The sequence below is a fragment of the Meleagris gallopavo genome, chromosome 1, assembly GCF_000146605.3.
Source record: "Meleagris gallopavo isolate NT-WF06-2002-E0010 breed Aviagen turkey brand Nicholas breeding stock chromosome 1, Turkey_5.1, whole genome shotgun sequence".
Taxonomy (NCBI): domain Eukaryota; kingdom Metazoa; phylum Chordata; class Aves; order Galliformes; family Phasianidae; genus Meleagris; species Meleagris gallopavo.
The window spans coordinates 12,976,118-12,989,195 of record NC_015011.2 but is presented as its reverse complement, the minus strand read 5'-3'; the positions used below and the strand labels follow the sequence as shown (position 1 = coordinate 12,989,195).

The window sequence follows — 13,078 nt, the reverse complement described above, 5'->3', positions numbered from 1 at the left end:
TCTCTTTTATTGTGCTTTGTATCACCTTTAGGAGTTATTCATGTACTTTGCCTGATTAATCAAATCAAACAGAATATTTCAGCTTCAGGTGACAGCTTACATCTACTTCCTTGTTTCTGTTCTACAACTGCCTTTACAAGTCTCACATGGTCCTTACTCAGTTTTAATGATTTAGGTCCTTTTCCTTGTGCCTGAAAGTAGGGCTGAACGGACATGTCTTTGTGCTGTCAAGAGCCAAATAACTTGCATGAATAAAGGATATTTACACCAGTTCTTACTGAATTAGTCCAACCCAAATGATTTATTTTCCTAAACCATATTTTAAATTACTCATAATGCAGATTAATTATTAACCAGACAATCACACACATGCCCCAGAAGTTCATGATCTCTGAAATGTTACTAGTTTTTATAGAGCCCACAAGCAAATATTGACAATTTAGGAGGGAGGCTTGTTTTTTTGTTTCTTTTTAAAGCACAAAAGACTCACTTGCTAAAGCAATTCCTTCCATTCTCTGCGTAATGCAATTATCTGTGCATTCTGCTGGGAGATGTGCTTTAAATCTGTCTTCCTCCAGTTCCCCAGCAGTGAGGTCCCTAGGCAGTGGATGTGAAACAGTGCCATCATTCTGATTTTGTTAAAGATACATCAAACAGAAATGAAACAGAAATATATGTAGCAGCTGATGAAATTAAGGTTTCTAATTAGTGAATAAAATTTAAAATTTTCGTTTGCTTGATATGAACCTACATGTTTCTCTATCAGACTAAAATCAAGTGTTCATAGAGCCTTACTCTCCTGCATGGCTGCTATTGCCAAGCTAAAGAAAGCTATAGCAGCCTTTTTTGAGGAGCATTAGAAATACAAAAGAATTCCTAAATCCTTGTTATATGGGATGCCATATTCCCTTTGCACATTGTACATTCAGTTTGCAGTGAGCTCCACAACCTGTTGTGTGACCTAAGATTGAACAAATATATCTGTCTGTAAAATTAAAAATAATTATGTTTATAGACCACATCTTATGAATTGCCTTGAAATTGCTTTTATAAATATTAAAGATTATTATAGGTCTATTATGTTGCATTGAATGTGTCATCAGGGCTGAATGATTTCAGGAAGGGTAGAAATTTCTAGGAATGTTGAATGTCAAAGGAAAGGAAGATCAGATAGTAACATAATGGTATCAAACTCTTCAAACATTTTTGTCTTAAGACATTAATTCCTTGGTCTCTTACATGCCTTTATTTTGGAATGTTTACGTCCTTCTTTGGATGAGATTTTTGTAATCCTGAAATGCTTTGCTATCATCCTCATGTTATTGTTAATTTGGTGTTCTATTGCTATACTACCAGCAGTCTGTTTGGAGTGTGAAAAACTCCTTTCCATCAGGTAACTATATGCTTCTCCTATCTGTAAAGTTCTTGTTATTAAGGACCAGACTTTCTTCCCATTGTATGAGAGAATGTCCATTTCCAACAATTCAACTGGAACTTAGAGTGCTATATAAAGGCTTTTTTTTTTTTTGTCTCCATGCCTCTTATTGTCCTTGGAATAAAAGAAACAATCTTTAAAAACTCAGATTTTCTAAGTCTTTGCCCCTAGAAGTGTTACTTGCAATCTTACACTGCAAAATGCTGAAATAGCTTAACTAATGGCAGAAGTAATTAATGAGAGAAATGAAGACCAGATCAAAACAGAGCTGCAGAGTTTATTTATGAACAATGTTCCTCTCCTCAGATGGGGCTTTCCTAGATCCCTAGAGTGTTCTGTATAATAACTACAGTTTCAAGTAGTTAAGCAATCACAAAATCCAAACAAGAATCTTTAAGACATTTTTTCCAGCTGTATAAGGATCCAACAGAAAAAGCTCATGATCACAAGTGAGAATGTTCTATCAAGGTTTTTTGTCTGGTTAGAGGTCTTTCTTGTAGCTTTTAATTCCTTTTAGTCTTCTTTTCAAGAACTTATTTATCTCTCTGTGTACTGAAAAGAGTTCTTAATCTTAGTGACATGTCTTCCTGAAGATAAGGAAAATAACCAAGAGCTCAGGATATTTTTAAATTCTACTGAAGATTTTAATTCCATTCCCAGAGCTACCCAATGGTTGTGAGGTTAAAGCAGTAATATATTTTGGTTTGACAAACTTGTCTTAGGGCTGTTTATTCATAATTTATCAAAATAGAATAACCATTTCCCATGATTTTTTGGAGCAAGTTTTGTTGCATTTTCTGGCATATCGTGGGATGTAGGTCTGCAAGCAGATGTTCATTGAGCTGGTGACTAAGGCAATTTAAAACACTGCAGCTTGCTGTGTGATTTCTGGCATTATTCTGGGACCTACCATCTCCTGCAGCAGAGCTGCATAACACCCTGGTTTGTTTAAGCAGTGTGAGTAGTAGGTATGAACAAACCTGAAGCACATTTGAGCTCATTCACATAAACCATTTTTGTGGCAGAGTGGGAGGTGTTAAGATTCATCTTCTGCAGGAATTTATTTTACTTTATTTTATTAAGATTTCAGTGGTTCTTTGTTAGCAGGATATTGATGAAGAGGCTGAAAAGTAATTAGATTCATCTTCAGTTTTTCCCACAATGTGGAATACATGCCAGAACTCCATGCTAGAAACAAATTCTGATTTAAGATTCTTTTAAATTGTTTTCTTTTTCAATTCAGCAGTCATTCTGTATGAAAGCAGACTATATGTTGTCCAGTAAATTGACTATGACTGGCTATTCAACTTCCTCATGTGTCTGGGAGCACAAATCAAAGCAAAAAAATGCAAACAGTTCTATGCCTTTTGATTTTAATTTTTAATATGATTATTCAGATGCAAGTTAGGTAGAACAAGTAGCCACATGTATTACCATTTTTAATTGATCTTCATTTTTTGTGTAAATTCTGTTAACAAGCAAAAAGGTGACACTGACATAAACATAGTAGATATTTATATATAAAAAAAAGTAAATATATCACATTACCAAATTCATGTGGTCAGAGAACATCACTCCTTCTGTTGAGGCAAGGATCTTATTTATAAAGAAAGAAAAATCCCTATGAAACTATGTTCCTGTGTCTTCATTCTGTTCATTCTGCAACATCTGCAGATGTGATTTTAATTTATCTAATTCCTCTCCCTGAAACATCCTTTCAGGAAAATTCAGTTTTGATTCCTATAAAGCCCTACTCCAATAAAACCAGCCAGTGTTAGTGTAAGACTACCGGATACTTGGTATGCTTCTTTCAAAATTCATGGCCAAGCAGGCAAGCAAGCTGCCTTTTCTCCTAGAATGCCTACCTAAGCAGTCTGGCACCCACCCTTTTAGTGAGCCACAATTGACAAGCAAGACACAATTGACCAGCAGATGCAATGTTTTCTCATCCATTGTAGCATACTGATAGAAGGTAATTCTGATATTTTCCATGCAGAGAATGCCTTCTCCCATGAACTGGGATACAAATTACTGTTATGAATTATGCTTTGAGAAAGAATATATGCTATTATTTTTCCTAGTTGTTATGTTTTAGTTTTAGAAAGCTCTTTGGCAGTTTATTATTCATTGGAGGATGTCTGACAGATCCATGCATAAAAAAAGTATTAACATTGTAGAAATCCTGCATGAGGAAATGTACTGCTTTACCTACCATAGCAGGGTATATTAATGTATTTAATTTATGCCTTTACATGACCTCAGCTCTCAGTGTTGTCTGGTTTATGCAGCAACATCTGCGTATAGCTTTTCTGTATCTAGTACACTGTAGTAGACTATGAGCCTTTCAGTGGCATATTGCTATAAAAGACCCCATATGAAAGCAAAGAATGTAGCTGTTAATCTTTTCTTCAGGTTCATCTTTTATAGTGTTTGACTTTCGTCAACTGAGTTACTGGATTGTTTTATGAGTAACCAATGCAATTCAGTCACTTTCTTCTAAACAAAGTTCAAAGAAACATAAATTTTATGCATTCTCTTAAGAAATAATGATACGCCATATCTGAAAACAGCTGTATCTTCTTATTTGTTGCATTTAAAGTTTTAGAGAAATAAAAAAGGGCAAAATTTTGAACCATTTCATGAAATACAAAAATTTTTTTTCTTAAAATACTTACATTATTTCAGCTCTCAAATATGGGCAGAACCTGAAAAGAAAGCTTTGAGTCACCTAGTGTGTTGTCATGGGTCCAAGCATTTGTCTAATTTATTTGGAGGTATCAGACACAAACAAGTAAAACACCAGCAAATATCCCTAGCTCTCTTCTTCTAAAGGATTAAATTGATTCTCTGGAAACTGTTAACCAGCACTGTGGATAGAAATCCAAGAGTCACAGCCTGGTTTCAGCACTCTTGTACCTGTTCTCGCCCTGCAGTGTGGTGATAGTCTCTGAAAAACCATTAGGAGACAGCGCTGCTTTCTCCCATGTTAATACCAGCTGTGTAGTAAGTGTCCAAACAGTGTGGACATAAAAGGAGTTGACAGAGATACAGAGCTTTCCTTTCAATGTTGAACATTTGCCCTTTTTCTTCTCTAAATGTTTAAACATTTAAATATTAAAAGAACTAAGAGGAGCTCTTCAAATAAACAGCTTAAAAAATCCCAAACCTCACACAGCAGGCTGGCAAAAAGAGCAACTTGCAAAGTGGCAAATACTGTACTGAAATCCTGTGTGTACACAAACTATAAAATATCTTAATCCCCAGATTTTTTTCTGCTGTCTCATAATGTAAGACAGAATACTTGTTTGTAGAGACATTTCAGATGTTTGAAATAAGAAAAAAATAATGTAAAGCACTGGATTATTTTATGCAATAAAATAACAGTAAGCGTAGTCACAATGCCTTGCTATAACTAAACAACCTTCAGCTTGGAATGAAGAGGTGGAAAATGGTATTGTCTTGTTAAAGCTTGGAATACATTTTAGTTATTTTGCAGTATCTGCAAGCTTAATTAGAAACATATGCTGGCTTTTTCATTCCTCTGGATGATAGGTTTTAGGGAATATTGGAGTCTTTTCTAGGAAGCTTGCAAATAATTCCCTTTCTTTATGTTATGAGTAATTGATATTAATCACTATTACCTTTGTGACTGATACATTTAACCTCCATTCTTTTCTTGATGTACTTTCTTCATAAGCATGTGAGGAATTAGTTCAGTATTCAAACTGCAGAATCTTAAAGCATGGCTTAGTTTTATTTGTTTATGGAGAGTTCTGAAAGAAGTTCAAAACCTTTCAAATTCAAAAATAGGAAAGTCAAAGTTCTTACAGTTCTTACTTACATCATATCGGAGTGAAAGAAAATATATTTTAAAATCACAGGTGAGTTTCTTGGTGTATTGCTTTGAGGTGGCTCACAAAAACATTGAATATAGTCTACTAAAACTAAGAAAATAATTGTGGACAGTTTAATGAACTTAGAGATGGATTTCTCTAGTTTTGCTCACATTAAAGTGCATCTTATTTATCAAGTGGATCCTCTTCTTTCTACACTCTTATTTCCCATTTATATTCTGTTTCTTATCAACATCTTATCTACACCCACCTACTGCCTCAGAAAAACTAGAGTAGTGCTATATGAGGGGCTAGTGCACCAGAAGTCAAGTTTAACGCACATGAAAGGACTCCCTGAGATCCAGTGTGCTCTTGGATGTTGCCCACTTTTTCCTGGAATTTTCTGCAAGAGGTTTTCAAGAGAGCTCTGATGAGAAACTGTTGCTAGAAAGCTTATTGCTAGTAAGGTTATAGGAAAAAGTTATGCAATTGTACAGAACAGCTATTTAAGCACAAGTGATTTTGTTTTTTGAGCATAAGCATTCTTCTGTTTCAGTCATGGATTCCTGTACTTAAAAGGTTCCTGTCCTTTTCAGCAAAATCTGCATCCATAATCTTTATCATAGGGCAGGATTATGCAGTAATGGCAGTGCATTTATTTCATGGACAAGATGAAATAATTTGTTCTGTTTTGCTTCAAATAGTAAAGTAACACAAAAGCCATAAAATTAGAAGATTCCACTCAGTGCTCTGTAATATGTTAATTAGTTAGAAATAAGTAAAGTAAAAGAAAGGGTAATGTAATAGTATAAAGTTAACATAACAGAAAAATTAAGTCAAAAGAGAAAGGTAAAAATAAATCCAGTAAAAAGATACATGCTTTCCTTTTTTTTATGTAATTACTTTTATGGGAGTATGGGGAAAAAAGTAAAAAAGAATTTCCAGGCAACCACCTATGAGCAGCTGCCAAATCTTCATCCAATTTTCCAATTATCCTCTATTTAGATAAGAAAAATTTATTTTAGCTTACCCAGATTATCTAACAAGTTTGGGTGTGTTTGATAATGTATGAAGTTCTGTTGTATTGTATAATGAGAAAAAAAAGCTGAGAAAAGCAAAATACAATTTAGAATAACTGATACAAACAGGGACTGGAAGACTAAACAGTTACAGAACTGGCTGTATGCCAGACTGCAGACTTCAGCTTCACTCTGGCCAGCATAACCAAGTGATCTCAGTTCTTTCCAGAGCATTGTGGTTAACACAAAACTGGAAAAAGACACCTTCAGTTGTCATTCACAAGCTCTTTTTCTTTCTCACTACTCCAGCTTCTCACTCATTCTTTTTCTTAATTTCAATATAGACCATTATTAATTCAGCAGAAGACAACTACTGTATTAGTTAGCAATGTGCGATCTTACAAGCAGTAAAATGAGCTGTGATTGCATCTTAGGGAATGGGAACCTTAACTATAACCTCTTAAGCACCGGACTTCTGTCTTGTATGCGTCTTCTTGCTTTCTTTTTTTCTTAAAGTGGCCAATACGGATCCAACAAACTCAAAGAAAGTTATCACAGATCTTTGGTTAGAAATGTTTGTATGTGTGGAGGAATGTAAATACCATTGTCGATTTTATCATTAGTTGCTTTGATTGTGTGTTGTTGAGTGATGACTTTCCTTGAACAAAGTTGTGACCTTACTTCCCTAAGTTTGAAACCTGGAAACTCACCTACAGTTACCACTGCTGAAGTACACTGCTATTTTTGTTGTGTCTGTTGTTTATAGAATCATGGAATAGTTTGGGTTGCTACTAGACCAGGTTCATTGTAAGATGAACTATCAATTATTTAAACAAGTGATTAACTTTATTTTGCTTCCAAAATGATATATGAGAAACTGTAATGTCTTTGTTCAAAGTCCATCCATATGTATATATTTAGTTTAATAGTAAGTCTTACTAAGCTTTGTTAATCATTTTATGTAAAATCCTTGCCTGCAAAATCAAATTTAGCCTGAATGAGCTGAAAAGCATCAGCAATGTGAATATTTGTTTAATCCATTTCAACCAAATTTTTTAAAATTAGTTTATATTATGCTGAATCTTAAAACATGGTCGAGTTAATGATTGTATATGCTTTTTATAATAGGTATTATGGAAAAAGTATACTTTTATTTAATTGCTGATAGATATAGTATAACTTGATATAATTTTTACAAAACTAATATAATCAGATCAATATCAGATGCAGATTTTAATTATGCAGTTGAGCTACTCTCTATTTACCCTACTTCAGCAATGTGTCAGATTACGTGGAACGGTTGTTACTGATCAAATGAAATGGAATAGGGCCTTCTCATCTGTGTGCAGAGGCAAATTAATGAAAGTGTATATGCACTTAGGATTTGTATATAGCTGTGTATTTAATATATGTTAGTTGTCTGAAATTTTTACCATGATATAGAATCCTGGCTAGGAAAGAATAATGTTTATACTCCATCTATCCCCACAACCAAGATCAGTTTGCTATAGAAAACAACATTTTTACACTTAAGAGTTAATTTGTTACTTATCCTGTGTTAAAACATGCCTTTTATGATAAAAAGACAAAGGTGACCCTAATTCGAATTAGACAGACTCTCAAAGGAAAATATGAGTCATCCATTGTCAACATTCAAAAATAGAAGTAAAAAGAAATATTTATGAATTCTAGTTCCAATTTAGCTTTCAGTGTTTAAAAAAAGACATAAAAGAAAGAAATCTAATGCTGAAGCTGAGTAATAAAGCTGTAGAAATGTTTTATATTATGACATCTGGTTATAAAAAAGACTTTTTATATACTTCTCTGAGATCCAAATGTGAAACCTGTAGTTTAGAGGGGCAGCTGGCATCCAGGAATTCAATATATGAGTTTAATATTCCTGGTTGAGATTTTAACTGTTCTGACTTAGGAAGAATTACTGTTATACACCATACAGCTCTACAGGTCCTGTTAGAAATATCACCCATGTCTCTTATTTCAGAACAGAATAAGTCTGTGAGCCAAGGAAAGGAGGACTATTTATATAAAATTAACCGTCAGATTAAAGTATGTCAGGACTCATGGCAGTGTTCTAAACTCTATAAAATACAGTTACGTGGTACAGGATTTTCCTTCTCCAAATAAATATTATTCAGTTAAGAATTGCTGAGCCTTTCTCAAATTGTTCTTTCTTGCAATAAATTACAAACAGGTCTTTGGTACCGATGTATGTGTATCAATATAGGCTTTTTTTTTCCTTCCACAGTTGTATTTGTGCAATCTGTAAAAATAAAATGGTGGAAAATTTTCTTTGTCTTTATGCAGAGATAGGTAACCATTCCTAGTACGAATAAATGGAGTTTGTGAGGCAGGGAAATTTTTCAGTTTTATTACAATTCTTCTGGACTTTGTCTACAATGTACTTCTTAAAGTTGTATGCTGACTAATCAGTTCAGAGCTTTATGTTTCAGCTAGATTTGTTTAATTTTTTTTCTACTGTTGATACTTCTTATATTGGCTTCACCAGAATTCAGAATTTTTTGTTAAAAGGTAAAATAGAAAAAGAATGCTCATTACATCTTATACAACATTTGGGACAAAATCCATTTTAAGCCCAAACACAGAAAATTATCAACATGACTTAAATTTTGATTCCAACAGCTTTTTTTAAAGCCAAATGAAAGCAAGCAAAAAAAGCTAGGTGTAGATTTTTGTATGTTTTGATTTGAAGGTTGTATAGTAGGAATCAGTGTATTAACCATTAGCTATGCAAATAATGCTCACTCTTTCAAGTATCCCCATTTAAGTCAGTTTGTAAAAGTAAAATTTCTCCTCATGAGTACGGATTTGTTCTGGATCATTGCCCTCAGATTTTTCCATGTGGTATTTTTTTTTGGCTAAAAATAAACTTAGAGTATATTGTTCTCCACCATAAAAATTTTTGCCCTTGTAAACAAAAATATGGGAAAGATGTGTGATGAGATGACCTGGAATGGAATGTCAGGGGCAGAAGCATGTCACCGTAGAAGAAGATATGCAAGGACTGCAATTACAAGCCATGAAGGAAAAATGTCCTTGTTTCTGTACCATGGAATAACAAAATATTCTATGAAACTCTGGAGAAAAACAAAAGTATGGTTACCGTACTTAAAATTTGAACTTTTTGTGAATCCAAGATCATTTTCAACTTAAGTTAAACCTATGAATCAGGTTTTGACATTGGGTAAATCAAGTCTTTAGCAATAGCAGTGCACATGACTAAATACTATTGGAATAAAGAGTAATTTGAGATCATGTGCTGATGAGATTTAGCAGGGAAAATACTTTCCTGAGAAATAGAAAACAGTTTGATAGGAGTGAAAGTTTGGTAACAAAAGTTAGTTGACACCAGGTCACATCCTAAAATTCCTTTGCTTAAATGAAGGTAATTTGGCTTTGTGCTACTCCTGTAACTCAATAGCAAATCCTATAGCTATATATATCATATAGACATATATCTATGTCTATAATGAAGACTAAATTTAGGTGAGTGTTGTATACATGTACGCATTATCTTCTCTTTCTTTCTATTTCCTGGTGTTTGAATGAAAACAACTGTTTGAAGTAGTCAATCATTTTATGTCATTTGTCAAGAGTTTCTGAAGAAAGAATCACAGATGTTCAGTCAGACTAGCAAGGTAATAAACATGTGACTTTGCCATCTCACATTAATTGCAGGAAACTCAGTGAAAAACATATCCTCAAGCAGTTAGAAGCATAGTTAAGGTCACTATGATTGGCTCCAAAAGACAAATATTTATGTTCAAGGTGGCTGTACAGTCTTTCATGACTGTGGCCATATTTATGTTTGGGTTTCAACATGTACATTCATATTTTAGAATTTAGCTCATCCTTGGTTATGCCAGTGGCGTCCACCTACAGTTGACAGAAATAATCTGCTGTTTTGCAGCTATTTTATAATTCTTTCCATATCTCATGACAACAGTTAAGTACAATGTGTATGCCCTTCATGATTATGCAGTATATATAAAAATAATATATTTTCGCCTCAGCCCTTCATTGTTGTCTCATGCTGCTGACATTAAGCTAGAGTATGTCCATGACCACAGGAGATTTGCTTCAGGGTTGTTAGTAGCCTTTCCAGAAAATGAAGGGACAATTTCTCAGCCCTGTTTCCATTCCAGATGCTAGGAAGAAAAGCCATTCCAGCTGCAAAACTGCTTACATCTTGGCCATGTGAATGAGATGTACACAAGAAAAGGACAATAATGAGATAATACCTAATTAGAACAACATGAAGCTAATGAGAGTAGAGTTGGGGAAATACTTTCTTTCTCACAGAAGAATTAATCAGTACTGTGAACTCAAGTAAACAGCATCTTTAGCTTGAAAAAGATGCCAAAATAAATAACTGAGAGTTGCTTATCTTTAATCTCATGCAAAGAAATGAAAACCAGATTAGATCTTCTTTCCTTTTCTCAGGGCTACATAAAATAATGATTGTCCTTGTTATCCTGAAATATTTTGCAGCAAATCTTAAATAAATAAACAAATCAAACATCTATCAATACAATATAAGCTTCCTCCGGTACATTCACATGATGTCTGCTTCCTAACTGTAGGACTAATTCTGGACAATTTCTCTTGGGTATTCAAGAAAAAGGCATCTATAGAAAGGCCACATATGAGTCTCTTAAATAGTCCTTAGCTCACATTGGGAAAAGGCATTTCTCTGTGGGCCTGAAGGACTAAAGGACGTAAGTACTTTTGGGTTTCTTCTCCTGGTGCTGCATCAAAAGACAACTAAGATTTGTTTCTTGTTTCAGAAGATCTGCACAACCAAAATTTTGGCAGATTTCTGGGAAATTGCATATTTGACTTGCTGCCCCAAAAGGCTGACTACGGCCTCCATGAACTCAATACAACTTTAATAGAGCGAAATCATGTGGCATTGTATTGCTGCTGTGGTTTCTCCCATTGGCAAAATTGGGCCCATATTCTATTTCTTATTTACACTAAGCATTGGTTCTCTGGGCCAAGTTACTTCTTGAAGACACCTGAAGAATCTTCATGAGATGTCTAAGCTCCAGCTCAGACACACGGCTTTTGTAGCTTTGGGTTAGTGGAGCAGTTTGATCTTGGAATTTGCTGAACGTCTGCATGGATACATAAGGCAGAGTGTTCTGTGGCCTGGTGTAGTCTAGGTTGAGCCAAGCTGCTTTTTTTTCATAACCAAAACCTCTTTAAATTAAAGGAGTTAATTATGGTTATAAAAATTACAGCATAATGAAAATATTAGTGCTTAGCAGATCTCATAACTGTTTGTTTCTCTTTCCTAGCTATTTTCTGCTGGAAAACTTACTGGCTCCAGAGTAGCTGAGCTGAAGGCAAAGTACACCTTGCTGCATGAAACTGTGAGAAGGTACAATATTTACAGTTTCCTAAGTATATCCTGAAGCTTCAAAGTCTGAAGTTAGGTGCGGTAGCTGTGAGCCTGCCCTGCTCTGGTGAGACAAGAGAAGGGATTGTGGTTGTAGTTCTGTGCCAGGCTTGAGCACTTCCTTGAATAGAAGGAAGAATAGATAGTACTGTGTTACTGGGCTGAATAGAGTGGCAGGACTCCAATATTTGCAATAGTCTTTGTGACTAATATATTTGATCCTGAAAACACAGGATCCTAAAGTTAAAGGTCTTATAGTTTCATCCAAATAAAATGAGAAGCTAGAGCAGGCTTTGGCTGTGTAAAAAAAGTCATTTGACTTTATTCAGATCAGTGCACATCAAATATTTTGGAGAAACAACATTTAAAGCAGCACTTCTAAACCAGTTCAATGCCGTGGAGGCTCCAAGGCTTTCAGAGCTAAACGTGATGTGGATTTTGGGTTAAGTGATTGAAAATGTTTCTAGCACACCAGTGTTCACTGAGATGAAGGAGAAATCTAGTAGCTACTAAACATGATTTACATTTAGCCAGTGTTAATTTGAAACCAGTTTTTGGCTGGAAAAAATGCAATCATGTCTGTACTTACTTTATTTTGTATATTTTCATAGCATTTTTTTAATATAAAACGTATTTTTTTACAATGGTAACTTTTGTTCTATAGGTAGTATAGGTGAAATATTGCCTGAGAGAAAACAAGACCAAACTCTTTTCTTTCATACATAAAACTGCTTTAAGCCATGCACCAGAAGTGTGTTGGATGATTGATTATAGCCCTCATTCTTTTCACTGTTCTCACAGAAGTATGCAATTGCTATATTTCTGCAAGAAAGTCAATTGGAGAGAGTCACAAAGCACTCTTTACTTGGATTAGCCATGTTTCAAAGCAAAACACTTACACAAGAATACACTAATGCTAATTTCCACAGATTAATTCCTCCTACTTTTGGAAGAAAACAAGGGAAATCAATAATCAAAAATTCTTCGCAATCTCTGCTATATTCTGAGGACTTTCCAAACAGTAAAGGCGAGATTTGCTTGCCCGTATTTCTGTAGATACACACAGCTGAACTACGTACCTAGAGGCGATTAATTCTCAATAACAGGAGCCATACACTTTCTTCTTAGACAGACATCTCCAGGCATCTGTTTTTGTCCATTGACTATAATCAGAGTCCAGATGATAGGATGAATATGTGTTTATACTGTTGGTCTCAGTCAACTGAGGTGAAACCCTGCCTACCCTTCCAAAAAATCAGACTTCGGAAGGCAGACAAATAATTAAACTTCTAGTGTGCTTATGACTCATGTCATCCTCTTTTCAGTCTGCACTGAGCAAGACTTTTTGGGA

At 34.6% G+C, this 13,078-nt stretch overlaps 1 protein-coding gene across 1 annotated transcript in view; it reads left to right on the top strand.

The window, feature by feature from the left end:
- Positions 1 to 8,273: 8,273 nt before the first annotated feature.
- LOC100543549 (coiled-coil domain-containing protein 146) overlaps positions 8,274 to 13,078 on the top strand; it is a 31,518-nt gene continuing 26,713 nt past the window's right edge. The window contains exons 1-2 of the mRNA XM_031552120.1: positions 8,274 to 8,354; positions 11,627 to 11,709. Of these exons, the coding sequence (XP_031407980.1) occupies positions 8,274 to 8,354; positions 11,627 to 11,709 (164 nt within the window). The remainder of the gene's footprint in view (positions 8,355 to 11,626; positions 11,710 to 13,078) is intronic.